This window comes from Mus pahari, chromosome 3, assembly GCF_900095145.1.
Source record: "Mus pahari chromosome 3, PAHARI_EIJ_v1.1, whole genome shotgun sequence".
Taxonomy (NCBI): Eukaryota; Metazoa; Chordata; class Mammalia; order Rodentia; family Muridae; genus Mus; species Mus pahari.
In genome coordinates, this window is record NC_034592.1 from 52,384,023 (window position 1) to 52,400,112 (window position 16,090).

A 16,090-nucleotide genomic window follows, 5' to 3' on the forward strand; every position below is an offset into this window, starting at 1 on the left:
TCACGTCTGCAAATTTCTAATACTTTTTAGTGCCAGCACACTAGGAGACTTGCCTTGAGCTCATGAGCCCTTGGTGTGTGTGGGGTCACACTATATAACATTGTTTATATGTATATACATATGTAAATATATGCACATTGTGAATGGATGTAGTATATCAGTCATAATCTGAACCCCACCCCTCATCTCTGGACCGAAAGGACTGGGTTCAGTAGTCTGCAATGTTCAGAGGAGTACACATTTCAGAAGCTGTGAGTGCGACTGGCTAATTTCCAGGAAGCACACTGTTTGTTGAAATGAGTGCCTGGCCTTTAATCCTGGCATTCAGGGAGGCAGAGGCAGACTCAGCTCTGCGAGTTCCAGGCCAGTCTGGTCTACCAGGCAAGTCCAGGATAGCTTGGGCTACACAGAAAAACCCTGTCTCGAAAAACCAAATAAATAAATAAATAAATAAATAAGTAAATAAAAGAAAATGAGTGCCCAGAAAAGGCATTTGAGAAATTAATACGTGTTGCATTTTGTATAACTGCCAGCAATATTGACCATTCCATTAGTGAACTGCATTTGGATGTCCTCACCCACTCTTTTTCACTACATCCATAAAGGCAAGTTATTGCTAGGAACACAAGATTGAGCTGTAAAATGTGAGTAAGCAGCTTTTTGTTTGAACTGGTCCTCGAGGCTGACCCTCAAGGGGTGCGAGTGTCAGGATGCACAGACGATGACATAGCCACCAACGTGTGTGTGAAAATCTGCAGCGAGGCTCCTGTGCGGGTGTGTCCTTTTGGCTGCGATTGCATTATTACTCCCCTATTAAGCATAACACCAGGCAGAGCATTTTTCTACCTGCTGTGTGAGCACTTCCTGCTCAAGCCAAATTCCTTCCAGCAGGCCAGTGTTGAATCAACTATCTATCTGTTCACATCTATCTGTTTGTTTACATGTCAACAATCAACTGGTAAGAACCATTTTAAATACCAGAAAACAGAGACTACAAATGCCTAGAAAATCTGCCCCAAGTTGCACTGTTAAGAAGGAGCCAAAGATGAAGATCCAGGTTGTCTGGTTCCAAAGCCCAAGATGCTATGTGGCCTCCCCGTAGTCATCCAGGATTAGAGGTGGGTCAGACTAGTACTGAGCAGTGGGCCCCACACTGTTCTAAGTCAGAAAGACTGTCTAGTAAAGCTACATTGATCTGAACCAAGATTTGCTCCCTCCCTTGTAGTGCTGTCTGCTCAGAAAATAGAGAGTAGATTATAAATGATTTTAAGAGTCGTACATAAGTATTTTTTTACGATGTTGAGTCTCCAGCTGCCCCCTTTCATTTTGTACTTTTAGTGCTGTTTGAAAAGGCAGCGCATCTCATCTCCATCTCTCAGCCATTGGTGTAGGTTTTACTAGTCTTTAGCTTTCCTAGTCTCCTATATGCCTTCGACAGGGTGTTTCTGCCACCCACTGAAGTTCGATTCTCAGTTGAGGAAAGAGCAGAAGGTTTCATTATTTTATTTTATTTTATTTTATTTTATTTTATTTTATTTTACTTCGTGTGGATAAGAGGGAACAGGGCAGGTTCCTCCTAGATGCTGATTTCTAGTCAGCATGTTGCTTGGGTCCCCTGGTTGAACATACTTCAGCCATTCTGTGCCTAAGGAGAAAAACACCGCCACGGGCTCGGGTCGCCATGGTAACCGATGCGCAGCGGGCTGTTGCTGTTTCATTTAACATTACTGGCTTTAAGAACTTGTTGGGGGAAAGTATGCTTTTATATGAAAGAAAGGGGAAGCTGAGTAGTTTAATTAATGTATCTCAATCTAATGTGAGGAAACAGGTCACTTGTGCCGTTTGACCATGTCGCACCTAGGTTTATTTTATGTCTGTATCCGATCTGAAGCATCAAAGGATGGGGTCTTTCTCTCATCATGTGTGAAGTGCACAGAGTGGGCAGGAGAAGAGAAACAGGGGTTATGCTGGACCCTCTGCAAAGGATTTTTCACTTTATAAAGCCGTCTCAGCTTGAGAGTATACAGAAGAATTGCTTTCTCTTCTCTCATCCACAAAGGAGGCCTGAGAGATGGGTTGCTAGGCAACCTCACACCGAAGTCTGGGGCACTTTGAAATTAACATAGCTGACCTCCCCATCATCTCTGCCGCTATGCTATTCAAAACCATTTTTATGAGCCTGCAGGACTCAAGAAAGTAGATATAAAATGTAAATACAAAATAAAGAATAGGGGAAATAAATCCTTTTCAAGGAAAGACCAAGATTCACTCAATGAGCTAGGCAGCAGTCTGAAAGGATCGGGAAGGTAGTGTTGGCTGCTATGGGTCAGAAATTCATAGTTTTAATAATATAGGAAGACAACATTTCCCCCAGAGTTCTTTTGTAGATATTTATAGCTGCCACGTAGAACATCACAGCAGAATCTGAAAATACTTAGGGTCCATGGGAAGATAAATCAGTTTCTAATAACGTCGTTTCTCTACGCTGTTTTTAACAAAAATGCTCAACTCATTCTTCACCCCATGGTGCTTTGCTTAAAGCTCCAGAGTCTCCTGTTCACCTTTCTGTCACTACATCGTTAGTATGACACGGCTGGCATGGGAAAAGATGGAATTCATTTTGCAAGGAGAGAAACACAAGGAGAGGGCAAAGCTGCTCTATGGAGCACAGCGTATACTCTTATCAGCAAGAGATTTCTTCAGTGCGACTTTTTGAATGCTTTGTGCTGCTAGGATACGGTTATGGGGACATTTTAAAATACATTTGCATTTACCAGGACTGAAAATCAAAGTTGGTAGTGTGTGTGTGCACGCGGGCGTAGGCAGGGAGGACTGTAACAAATGGGCTCAGTGGGTTTGTTTGTCATGGTTATTTGGGTGGGGCAATTCTGAACCTTAGTTGGATTAATGAGAAATAAATGTGTTGCGATTGGGATTTCAGTGTGAAGCCTCCTGTAAATAATTCTGGAGGAAAGAGCTCTGTTGAATGAGTTGGAATTGATGTGAGTTTTGCGATTCCTAAAATATGCATGTATACATGCAAAGTACACCTGCGTGATCCATGTCTGTGTGTTCTTGCATGAACACATGTTTACTAACTGTAGAAATGACACAGTACCACACTCTGGGGTCAAAAAATAATTTTTTTTATCCAAATTTCAATTATACTTACATTTATTTATTTGTTTTCTATGTGCGTGTATAAGAGTTTTTCTATGAGTGTGTGGAAAACAGAGGACTTGTGGAATCATGTCTCTCCTGTTGGTTCTAAGGATCAAACTCAGGCCATCAGGTTTGGTAGAAAATGCTTTCAACCTGCTGAGCTTGCTGTTTCTTCTCCTGCCTTGGATTTTTAATTTCAGATACCAACTTCAGTAGAGGGAATCATGTCTTTTCAGTTTTGTTTAAATGCCACAGCATGGAGATGCTTGGATTCCAAGGCTGGGGGTGGGGGGTGGGGTGGGCAGGGTAATTAGATATTGAATCTCCTCATGCTGGAAAGTAGGGAACACTCTCCCCCCACCCAAATACACACACACACACACACACACACACATTCCTCTCCTCTGTGATTCTTGTATCAAAGTACCTTCTGTACTTTGTGAACTTTGTGATTTTGGTCCTGGTGGGAAGTGAACAGAAGTTTTCAATAAACAGTTACCAGTTTTCACATATTGAATCAGTTGATTTCAATGATTTTGGCTCATCAGTTTTCTTGCAAGCAGATAAGCTGAGCGAGCCTTTCAGTGTGTGCTGAATCTGAATGTGATGCCGCCTGTTACGCCATAGCACCGGGTCCTGCAGCAAAGTGTTTTCTCAGGCTCTTACATCACTTCCCACGTTAAAAATACAACTAGGCTGCCTTGGGCAGAAACGGAAGTAGTAATTACTTTCTCAAAATATCCCTGCTTTCTTAAAAACAGTTTAAGATTGCCAAAATTTCTTTTTTTTTTCTTTTAAGATGATAAAAATAACACTATGTGAAAATGGATTGACTTAAAGACTGCCTTCTCTCCTGAGGCTGTCCCCCTCAGGAGGCGGCTCTCAGCGATCCTCTGGTTACTCAGCTTTTCTCATTTATGGGCTCAGATTACATTCACAGGCACCGTGCCAGATGCGCTGATGAGCCAGCTCGGGAAGGCAGATCGTTGCGTGAAGCATTTCTTTAAAAGAACATCTGGTTCTGAATAAAAGTATTAGGAGGTAGGTGGCACATTTTTGCTCCTAAGATTTATATGTGATTTATTACGTCACAGTGCCACACCCTCCCACTCCCCACCTCAAGTCCCCAGGGCCGACTTCCAGCAACCACAACCAGGAACAAGGAAATAAATGAAGAATTCCTCAAGTCTGAGCCAAAGGAGGCCAAGACGCCATGTTTCTGTAGGATAAGGGGCAGCCCTTGGTCAAAGGCTTTCATACAGTGGAAGCCCATTAACATGAGGGTTCCTCCAGCCACCTTTGTATGTTCCGGTGCCTTCTGAAATTCTGTTTCTCCGTTTCCTTTACAGGAACTGTGCACCCATCCCTCAATCATTCTTCTAAAGTTCCAGGGCCCCAGTTTTCCTCCTTATATTTCTCCATCTGTTATTTCTTGTGCCTACATTTTTTTTCTGACTTTCCCCCCAAATATTTCAATATACCAAATGCATCTATCTTAAAAAGTAATCAGGCAAATAAAAACGTCTACCTTGTCCTTCCTCTGTCCTCATATCTAAATATATTCCTATTATGTCTCCTCACCTTGCATTCTTAGTGTGTCACTAATCTTCAAGGAAGGTTTATCCAAACTTGAAAGGGGTCTCCTCCTCCTTCTCCTTCTTCTCCTCCAAGGAGTGGTGACATATAAGACTATTTATACCTGGTATAGTAACCTTGAATGACATTCTGCGTTCATTTCATGTGGGAAGATCATTATTAAAACCCCATTACTACCCAAAAGCCCAAAGTGCAGGCAGCTGGCCTGCTCACAGGTCTGTCCTCCCAAAGCTGTGTTCTGGGCCCCTTAGGGTGACGTGTTCTTTGTGTTCCGTTATTCAGTTGTTTTCACACTCATGGGCATTTTCAGGAAGTCTTTTTTTCTCTCTTCTCATTCTGGATCTCTGTCAATCAAAGCGGATTAGAATATATTTTCTAGGAACAATTAGAAAAATTTAAGAATTGAGGGTCAGCTTTTAAAGAAAAGATCTTTAAATAGTGAAAAGGAAGTTTGGAAAGGTTGCCCTCTAAAATTTTAATTAACTTTTAAATTTAAATGTCCTATTCTTAGTATAAAATGTTTATTATAGTTAACTTTCATCATGGCAAAGAAAAAAATTATAATTCAGGTAGCAATTGGGTAATATACATTCAGTTTTGTGTGTACGTGGTGATTGTTATATATAGGTCTATATTTTTTGGCAAGTATATAACCTTAATTATATTTTTCCAGCTTTTAAAATTTTGACAATTAAGTATCTTTGGAAAATATTTACTGAGTTTGACAATAGTTAATTGCATAACAGTCCATCATTAGATAGATGTGACCATAGTTGGCCATATTTTTTTTCAAGTGGACAGTTTCAGTTCAGTAACACCAGAAGGGGGCAAGGAGGAGCAATGCTACCCCCTCACCTCCATCCCAGAGTATTCACAATGGTGCTTCTCTAAACAGGACAGATGATCAGGGGACAGACTCTCATTTGTCCTGCATATTTTCAACCAGAAGTGCATGAGCGCAGCATTTTCCTTCCCATACATTTTTTATAAAGAGTTCTGGTAAGTTATTCTCCGCTGGTGAAATAAGTCATTTCAAGCCAGATTAGATTCTATAAAGTTGGATTTATTGGGAGGCTGCTCTCCAGTCAGTTCACTGGAACCAAGGAAGCCAGAGAAGTCTCTATGGGGAGGGAAGAAAGAATGTGCACATTCAGGGAGGGAGAAAATGCAGAAGCAGAGAGAAGGGAGGGGGACTATAACATCTGGACCATATAGGGAGGAGCTTCTGGGGGGAGGGAAAGCCCACCCACTGGGCTAGAAAATTCATGGTAGAAAGCTGGCTATGCCAGACATAACAGGTAGGGATTGAGGGATGCTGGGAGAACCTGGAGGTCAGGTCCACTTTGGTATGTTAAATATGCACCTCGGCCGGCCCCTCGGCCCATGTGTGAAACCCAACAATCTCAAACAGCACCAAGAGAGCCACGTGACCTTGTTTGAAAATTCCTCTCTTCTCAGGTCCTAAAGTTCAACCTTGATTGCTCCACCCAGCCTACAGGAAGCCCGCCCTGGGGTTGTGCTGGGTTACAGAAGACACTTTATTTCGCCAGGGTCCCCCCACTTCTCACACAAGAACTGTTAGAGTTGAAGCAGATCACACTTCCGATCACTTCCTTCCCCGAACTGAGGGTATTGAAACAGATCCAGGCTCCACAGGAGCTTCTTCAGCCAGCTTCTCTGACTCTCCTCCAACCGGCAGGCAGGCAGGAGTGACCTTCCAGTGAGTGCAAGGTGGTTATTGAAGCTGCAGTCTGGGGTTGTAACTACCTGGTCTGGGCTCCAGACTTTGTATATTTCTGACTGAGGTATATGTCACAAAAACCAACTCTCAGACAAGAAAAAATTCTGGGACTGTCAATGTTGTAGATAGCGTGGCCAGAGCCAGGATGTAGGATAGCTACATTAAACTAAGCGTGGACATGACAATGGCTTCTCTACACTCAATAAAACGAATAAGCCACCTGAGTACAGTAAACCTGAAATCCCACCCTCAGTGATGTGCTCCCTCCATCGAGGGTGGACCTAAAGGCTTCCTAATGTTCCCAAACAACACTACCAACTGGGGACAAAGTGTTGAAATATACAATCCTATAATGGGGCATTCTCATTCAAATCACCATGTGCACATGTTCATTCTTTGTTATGAAAGGAATAGACAGGCTTTGGAAGTGGGGGGTGGTGGTGGTGGAGAATAGCTAATTAGGAGTATCACACTGAGGGAAGAATAATTGTGTCTCTTCTAGCAGTTGTTAAAGGCCTACAGCTCTTCACCTAGGGATTGGACAGTTTGGAATCTAAAGGAATAATACGTTTTCCTAGGCTTGTGATGAACAAATGCTGTACGATAGTAAAAGTATTTTTATTAGCTACTAAATAGTTCCTAAGTTATTATCCAAGTATTTATGAAATACTATAAATGCAATTTTGGTGATGAATGATTAGAATTTTATAGCATATAATTGGAAATAAAAGGACACTAAAATCATGGAGATACGATCCCCAACGTAATCTATTTGAAAGAAAAACAAATTATTAAAAATATTTTATTGCAAGTAAAAATAAAACTGAAGACTATTGTATTTTGAAAGAACTTAAGATGTAGATAAGACATCCAAGAAGAATGCTAAGGACTAACGTTGAGAAGATTAGGGTAATTTGGTATAAAAAAGCAGAAGCCGGCTACCAGAGAGTGCTATTTGCCAGGGCACCTGCCCTCCACCCACCCCATTCACCCCAAGTCACCCTTCTTCACCAGACCACTGTCTGGGGCACATTAAGCTCACTCTGTGGCTCCTGGTTAAATACTGCTGTAAGGGTTTACCTATTTAACCTGGTTTCAGAGTAAGACCATTTCTTAAGGTCACACTTGCTTTGAGAGTAGTAGGACGCAGGAACATAACAAAGAGAGGCAAACACAAACTTTTAAACATTTCCAGGGAAGATTTTTCTAATAAATGTCATTTCCTTCAATATTATTACATAACACTGCAGACTGCCCTGTATCTTTTGAGTTCTGAAAAAAATATAAACCAGATATTCACAAAAATCTTTATTAAAATATACATTTAAAATATTTATTCTTTTTTCATAAATTACATGAGATTATACCACAAACTATAATAAAAATTAACAGATAACAGTACTTTAAATAGAATTGTTGGAAAATCTAATACTCTTCAGAAAAGATATATCACCTAGACTTTAACAAAAATATCCTCTGTAGAAACGAGTTAGGCTTTATCACAGAACTACCATTTGTGCCTAATGGAAGGGGGAAAGGGAGCTCTCAGTCACTCCACCAAGGATGCCATAGCCAGTGTTGTCCATGGACAGCAGCAGCCTCTGCTGGAGAAGGCAGGACACACTCCTGTCACACTGTCAGCTGGAGCCTGTGTGAACTGCAAAGGCTGTGAAAGCCGAGGGACCCCTGTCATCTCTTGCCCAACACTTCAGTAAAAACAATCATTTTCAAGGTCTTAAAGATGCACGTGCCTTATCAAGTATATCCTTTCTGATTTTGGGGTAAGTTGGATGTGCTTCAAGAACCTGGGGAAACAAAACCAAACTACCTTGTAAGGAACTGTTGAGAACAAGGGACTCTGAATCTAACTGTGCATTATGGCCAAGAGTTCATTCACTGTCTTCACACTGTAACTGTCACACCCGTCAAAGGTGATAATCATCACATGAGTGGTGACTCATTGAGATGAACAGATAAGAGTCACAGAATGTGGAACCACCCATGGAAACATCTCATACAAGTTTCCTTAACAGGTGACTTAGAAGACAACTTATAATACTTCTGTAACTTAGCATCTTGTCATGTCTCTCTCTGGGAGAGTGGTACTAACCGAGAGCATGCATCAGATTTATCTGGACTGATTTTGGAACATTTGGATTTCCAGCAATGCTATGTCTGAGAGGGAAAAACTATTCATTTAAAAAGAAGTCCACAAGTGATTCGAACACATAGCCTTGGGTTAGTGTTCATCCTTACCTTAGTTTGAAACGCTGCCTCACAGAAGTAAGCAGTCAATAGCAATCCCCTAGCCAGGCATTTACCACAATAACACTGGGACACAAATATCTCAAGTAAGAGCTGTGAAAAATGGTAAGGCCCTCCTCACACAGAGCACCACTGGGACATGGCACATACAAAGAGCTACAGAAATTCTAAAGCTGGAAGGATGTTAAAGATGTCATTTTAATTGTAGGGTTTTAGTGAAATGCAGAAATACTTCCTAAATTATGGAGTATTTTTAGCTATAATTTATAAATAAAAAGTTCTTCAATAGATAGACTTATATATAATCCCAAAAATCCCACTTAATACAATGACCTGGGAAATCGAATGCTATCTTCAAATGTGTCCCTGGTGCCTGTAGAGAGCAGAGAAGGATGGTGGAGGCCCTGGAGCTGGAGTTACAGATGGTTGAGAGCTGTGCACGGGCATTGGCAACTAAACCTGGGTTCTCTGCAGGAGCAGCAGAGGCTCCTGACGGTGGAACCATCTCTCCAGGCCTTCAGATACCATCCAAACTGGGTTCTGTTTAAACGGTTTTTCCTACCAGCCTATCTCTTTAAACTGACACAAACACTTTACTATTTGAACCCTAATTATAAACATATCCTTGCTTTAAATAGACATTTTTAAATTTTAACTGAACACTAATAATTTCTCCATAATTTATTTAATAAACTACTTAGCTAAACGACCACATCTTCTATTTCTTACTGTTCAGTGACATTTGAGAGTAAAAGGAAATTGTGCATTTGTACTTTTGGTTATGAGCCTTAGCCTTTAAGGGCTGAGCCATCTCTCCAGCCTCCACTTGTACTATTTTAAGAAATTTACCTGGTGACATACGTCAATTGCATCCACATATCGTTTTGCTTTTAGGTAATTAAATGCCAATTTGTATCCTGTTGAGACAAAAAAAAAAAAAAAATCTGATACGTGTTTCTTTCTTCCTCTTTTGTTGACTCATTAGAGAAGTTCTAAAGCAAACTGTTGGTCAAACAATACAGAGAAAAGAGACACAGCAGGAGAAAGCAAAGAGAAATTAAGATGAGCAAACAGAATGGAGCAGAGCTGGAGAAAAGGACCCCAGTGAGTAGATTCTGGGTGGGAGCACTGCTGCTCCCCAAGTGTGGGTTCTTTAGCTCACTGAAAAGGGCAAATCTCACCAGCAGACAAGAGGAAGTGAGTCTAGACGTCTAGTGACTACCATGTATCCCGAGCGTAGGTGAGAGGAGGTCCTCTCCTCACACACTCTTGGTTCCTAGTGGCCTCCTATTTTCACATTCTGATTTCCAGCAATGCTATATCTGAGAGGGAGAAGCTATTCATTTAAAAAGATAGAAGTCCACAGTGATTCGAACACATAGCCTTGGGTTAGTGTTCATCCTTACCTTAGTATAAATGTGTTTAAAATGTGTTTTTCACTTGAAATGTGTTCTTGTGAATATTTATACAAGGAATATAACTATAACTACATATATACATATACATACATACACACACTACACACACATTATGTATATATATATACACACACATATGTATGTATATACACACATATATATTGTATACACATACACACACACACACACACACACACACACACATACTCACGCACACACACATATTCACTCACAGTAGCATAGCTATTTGGGGCCATTTGCAGTGACAGCACCCCATTTGGAATTCTATGGAAATTGTGTGTGGATTCTGAGGAGTTCTTGACAAGTGAAAGTGTAAGGTTAATTTGGCCAGCCAGACTGGAATAGTGGATATAGTGACAATCATCAGGGACAAACTAAATGATTGAAAATGTCAGAGGAACACCTAGGAAAGGAACTCCGGGAGAGCTGCCAAGATCACTTATAAACTAGAATAAGGGAAAAGCTGGTGAGTTGGAGTCTCTGTGTTTTCTGAAGCTTTCTAAGGAACAGAGTATATCAATAACTTTGAAACATATTACTCTGAAAGAATAAATTATCAAAATTATTTATATTTTCTGGGTATTTAATACATTTCAATTTTACAAGGAGACTATCTCATATGATATATAATATGAATATGTAAATGAAAATTTATAAACAATCATTAGTTCCTGTACTTTTCCCAATCTATCAATTTAACAGATCCTAAAGAAACCCAAGTCAGGGGCCAGCAGGACAGATGGCACAGAGTGTGAGGAGGACTGTGGCTGCAGCCAAACATTGTGACATAGCTGGTAAAGACTGCTGCCACCTTAGGTTAAGTTATAGCTTGAAATCACCTAATCTAATAAAAACACCAACACCTTTATACTCACAGGAGCCATACTTATAAACACACTCACATGCAGTAGAACAGTTCAGAAGGGATTGAGAGAGCAAAGCAATTTCTCATGCTTTGTGGCCACGGAAACTCTGCATCTCTCTCAACTGTAAAAAAACCTCACCTACACTTAAAGGGAGAGTTGGTGAACCTGTTTAGTGGTGTCAAGGGACAGTGTCAAGCAGGGAAAGATGACAGCCCTCTGAGAGAGCACAGGAAATACTTTCACCTCAGGAGGAAGTTCCCACTCAAGGACCAGCCTCTGTGAGAGGGAGGGGAGTAGAGATGGCGTCACAGAACTGACCCAGACTTCAGCGAGTCAGACTTAGCTCACTGGGAGGAGCCCTACCGGCAGGAGGCTGAGGTTAGTCACTGAGCCCACTGCTGATGCCACTCAACTGCACAGACACTGTAGACTCATACTCCCAAACAAGAGTCTACACACACAACTCATTCCGTTGATAGATGCTCAGGAGAAAGATAACACACCCAAAACCTTACTCAAGTGTTAAAAGGCTTTAGAAGGTTCTCAGTAAAAGAACCTTAGGTGATGATGTAATGTAACCTTTGCATAATATATTTGACAACGGGATACTTTTTGTCCACAGCATTACCATTTTCCAAATAGAAGGGTGAAGGGAGAAGAAAAAAGAGACACAGAATGAACCTAGTGGTCAGGTAATAACTCATGATGAGGATAAAGCATTGGCAATAGAGGTCGGGTTGCAGTAGGTATTGCCCTAAAAGTGCATTTCAAATAATATTTACAAATGATATACTATTTTTTGTGAAGACACTGGGTCCAGTCTACTGAACTCACCCACTGCAGGATTTGTCTGGTTGCTATGTTTCCATGCCATCTCATAGTTGAAGGCCGCATCTGTGTATGCTTGCTCTTTCTCCATAATGTACCCCATATATTCATAAGCTTTGCAGCAGGACTGAGGGGGAAATGGAGGATAGAAACAGATTAAGCTCCATACCAGTAAAATTTTACGGGACGTATATAGCATGCACAGCAGTCATATTAACCTCTCTACATGGTGTATAAGGGAATGGCACTCCAACCCGAGGGTACCACCGAAGGATGGAAAGGACACACTGAATGGTTTTTATGCCAAGAGCCAGCCCATACCTTTCAGAAGCAGAACTTTTACAGTACCAGGAACACATGCAATGGTATGGGCATTTTACTCACAGACAGGTATCCAGTTTATTGTGACTAATTTAAACACATATTTAGACTTAAGAGTATAATGAACACATAACTTTCTTGAAAAAATTAACCATTAACTCAGATCCTGCCCCACATTTACACTTCCATACTACCAAGAAAAATAACCCAGGTACTGCATAATTTTAACCATATATATGCTAGAATGCTATTCTAAAAGATAAAGACTTCCTTAAGTATAAGCCAAACTCCTGGCACCTAAAATATACCAACTTCACCCATATATTTAGAGACTGTCATGTTTGAAATATAATTTATTTTTAAAGAAGGTTTTAGACTGAGAATCCAATCCATGTCACAGATTGTGAGTGGTTTGGAATAGCTCAAGTCTGTTTTCATCTGGAGAATTTTTCTTCTGTCTCTATTATCTTGATTAAAAAAGTATAAAGAATCTTTACAACAGTATTTCTCTCTACACAGATTTCCTTGGCTGCGTTTTTTTGTGGGGTTTCCAATATTATTGATGTTTCCTGTTTTTTGCACTGGTTCTCAACCTTCCCAATGCTGCGACCCTTTTATACAGTTCCTCATGTTGTGATGACCCTCAACCGTAAAATTGTTTTCTGACTGTAATTTTGTTACTGCTCTGAATTGTGATGTAAATACCTGATATTCGGCATGGTCTTAGACGAACCCTGTGAAAGGGTCATGGCCCACAGGTTAAAAACCACTGTTTTAGGGGCTCAGTCTGAATATTTTCTTTATATACCAACAGTATTTATTGTAACAGTCTTCCTTATTCTAAGAAATTTCATCAGTAAGTATTTTCACTAAAACCATTTTCCATTAAATCATAGACAAAAATGTGACCCTGGGAAAGCCCCCAATCCAATATCCCATAGCTCAGCACAGTAAAGTCTTAATGTTTTGATATTACTTTTTTTTCATTTCACCTGATTGAAAATATAGTACACTGTTGTAATCACTGTGATTGTGTTTTTTTCCTCTCATTAACCTCTGTCTCTGTCATAGACGTTGTGTTCTTCTATAACAAAGCACAGCATGTTTGATTCTCTCCCCTGTAATATTCTGCCCATTCATAAACTCATCTATGTTGAAACACAGTGATACTTATCATTGATTATTATTTTGAACAGTCTATACACTGAGATATCTTATCAAATAATTGGCTACTTACAAGTGTAGTTTATACAGAAAACCCAGGGTAAGTGCTGAATTCTTCTCCATTGTCTGACAGAAACACTCAGTATATTAGCATACTGCAGTTGACTAATTCTATTTTCTTTTTTGTATTTTTATGTAGTCATGTATTTAACATATTGGATGTGTTTTAATCTATTGCAGTTCTCACTCCTTTTGGTACTTGGCGTCCCAACTCTGCTGTTGGACTGTCTTCCAGGCGGCTCTGGAGTGCCTGGCATGACGCTTACTGTATTTGATAGCTTTTTTGCCATCTGGTATGGCAAGATGCTCTAGTGTCGTTTTATGCTTTCTTGGTCCAAATATCAGTGATTTCCCTCTAAAATTATATAATTCAAGGTTTCTAAACTTTGATTCCTGAGCCTCTCATTCTTTCAAATAGATATGCCAAAGCAACAGGGCTGAATGAAGGGTCTGAAGGAGCAACTAAGTTTAATGTCACAAGGTATTACTATGTGGTCAGTGTTGATGAGAGCCGGGATTCTATCCATGTCAAGGCCTTGATTCCTATTCAAGGTTGATTAATATCAGACTAGGCATATAGTGTTCAACTACACAGTAGTTTAGATTTTAAAGCTTATCAATAAGTATTTTGTCTTCAAGGCCAATTTAGGTTTAAACTGATGAAACTGGTCATTTAAAGCTGTCTACCAATTGATAATGGGCACACATTCTAGGTTTTTCGTTCCTAAGATTATCTTAATACTACTAGGTAATAATAATTCCTCCTTAAGAAGTAAATGATTCATGTTATAATATAATTTGCCTAGAGAGAACAAAAAACAGATTTACTGTGATTAGCATTTTTAGCTAATTGGTATGAATCTGTGTCTACAAATAGCCTCGACTTTCTAAGTCAAATGTAATTATTTCTCAGCAAACACTAATTTACACCTATATTTAAAAAAACATTCATAATACATTATCTTCTTTGTGTGTCTAAACAACATAAGCAAATAGGGTTCACACTGTACAGAATTGAAGATTTTCCATTTTTACCTAAAGATAAGGACTTTCATTAAATTGAATTAGAAGCCTCCATATATATTATGCATACTGGTCTAATAATGTGGAAATGACATGCAGCTGCAGTAAGTTCATCAAGAACACTTCTTAAGGGGAGGGACAGACGACCACAATTAATATTCTGCAATTTTCATTAGTTCTGGGATGAGCTAGGTAATCATGTCGGATGCTTGACATTCCGAAAGTGCTTCCTGTAAGCAGGGCATTGCCAGCTGAGACGTGAAGCTGCACAAATCTATCTTCTCGCTTCCTTCAAGGGAACACAGCTTCTTCTTTTTATCATTAGTATTCATTTCCTGATTATGATTTTAAACATTTAAAATTCAAGACACGCACCCAATGCTCTGCTATGGGAAGCTTACGCAGAACAGTGAACCGCTATTTCCCAGTAACCTACCCGGTTATGGCAGAGACACCGCTTTAGTAATTCCTCTGCCATGTCATATTTTGCTGACTGAATATAAATATCAGCAAGCAGCAGCCAGCTCTTCTCCAGATCCTCGGCTTCAATAGGATTCCAAGGCATTTTTGCAATCCGCTTCAGCTGGTTTCTGGCTTTTGGAGTCTGTTTCAAGATCATATAAGCTGTTGCCATTCCCAAGAGAGCTGGGATATGATCCTTCTGTGGGAAAACGAAACTTTAGACCACAAGATGCATCACCGGGGAAGCAGCAAATGCCCACCTGTGCCTTCTCTCTGGATCTGTGCTGGGTAAACGTGACTGTTACTGTTTCACACCGCAAGTCATCTTAAGTCACTATGAGGAAACCAGTAAAGATGTGGCCCAAACAAATTCACAAACTATGCAGACGCTAAAGCATAGGCCCCACCATGAGTGGCACTTCATCTGTTATGGGGCTGATGGACTGGTGCAGTTTTGTACATAACAGAAGGAATGAACTCTGACTTCACTGCAATGCTTCCTGAGCGGTTTCTCTTTTAGATTTACAGTTTTGCTTCTGAGGTTCTTCTCATTTGTTAAACATGAGTAACACAATCACTTCCTAATCTACCTTACCGCTATCTTTCCCCACTTTCATTAAAAACAAACAAACAAACAAACAAACAAACAAACAAGCAAACTAAAAGAAACGAAACCTCTTTTGCCAGTGAAGTTTGGCCAATGAAGTGTCATAAATAGGGTATGTCTTAAATCACCTGCACAGTTCATGCACACTCATGGCTTGAAGACTTTAGATGCAGAGTCTGCGGTCTCCTGATAGGGTCTATACAGCACGATGTACCCTTAGACAGAGTAAAAGCCCCTGAAAGTCCGTCTTCTGTAAAGCTAAGAGGTTAGTCAGAACTGGCATACAATGGTGGCCAAGAGAACGGACTTAAGCAACAGCGTGCTAGTTCCTGCCTAAGCTTTGCAGAGGGATTAGAACAGTTTCCGGAGGAGGACCTCTAAGCTTAAAGTCTTGAATCAGAAGTATGATAAGAAATTGCAATGCTGTGGCTATAACACTGGCTGTCTGTAATTTAAGCAAATAATGGCAAATATCCAGAAAGGAATATGAAACGGTCATCTCCCTTCCCTTCCCTTCCCTTCCCTTCCCTTCCCTTCCCTTCCCTTCCCTTCCCTT

General features: G+C 40.3%; 1 protein-coding gene across 2 annotated transcripts in view; it reads right to left on the reverse strand.

Annotated features, from left to right (window-relative positions):
- Positions 1–7,792: 7,792 nt before the first annotated feature.
- The window catches only part of Ttc21b (tetratricopeptide repeat domain 21B), a 68,837-nt gene continuing 60,539 nt past the window's right edge, over positions 7,793–16,090 (reverse strand). The window contains exons 26-29 of one of the 2 annotated variants that reach the window (XM_021192398.2): positions 14,902–15,126; positions 11,904–12,024; positions 9,614–9,681; positions 7,793–8,304 (exon numbers count right to left, since the gene is read on the reverse strand). In XM_021192398.2, coding sequence (XP_021048057.1) covers positions 8,227–8,304; positions 9,614–9,681; positions 11,904–12,024; positions 14,902–15,126 — 492 coding nt within the window. In that variant the 3' untranslated portion in view covers positions 7,793–8,226. The remainder of the gene's footprint in view (positions 8,305–9,613; positions 9,682–11,903; positions 12,025–14,901; positions 15,127–16,090) is intronic. The other variant, XM_021192399.2, reaches the window with a different exon arrangement.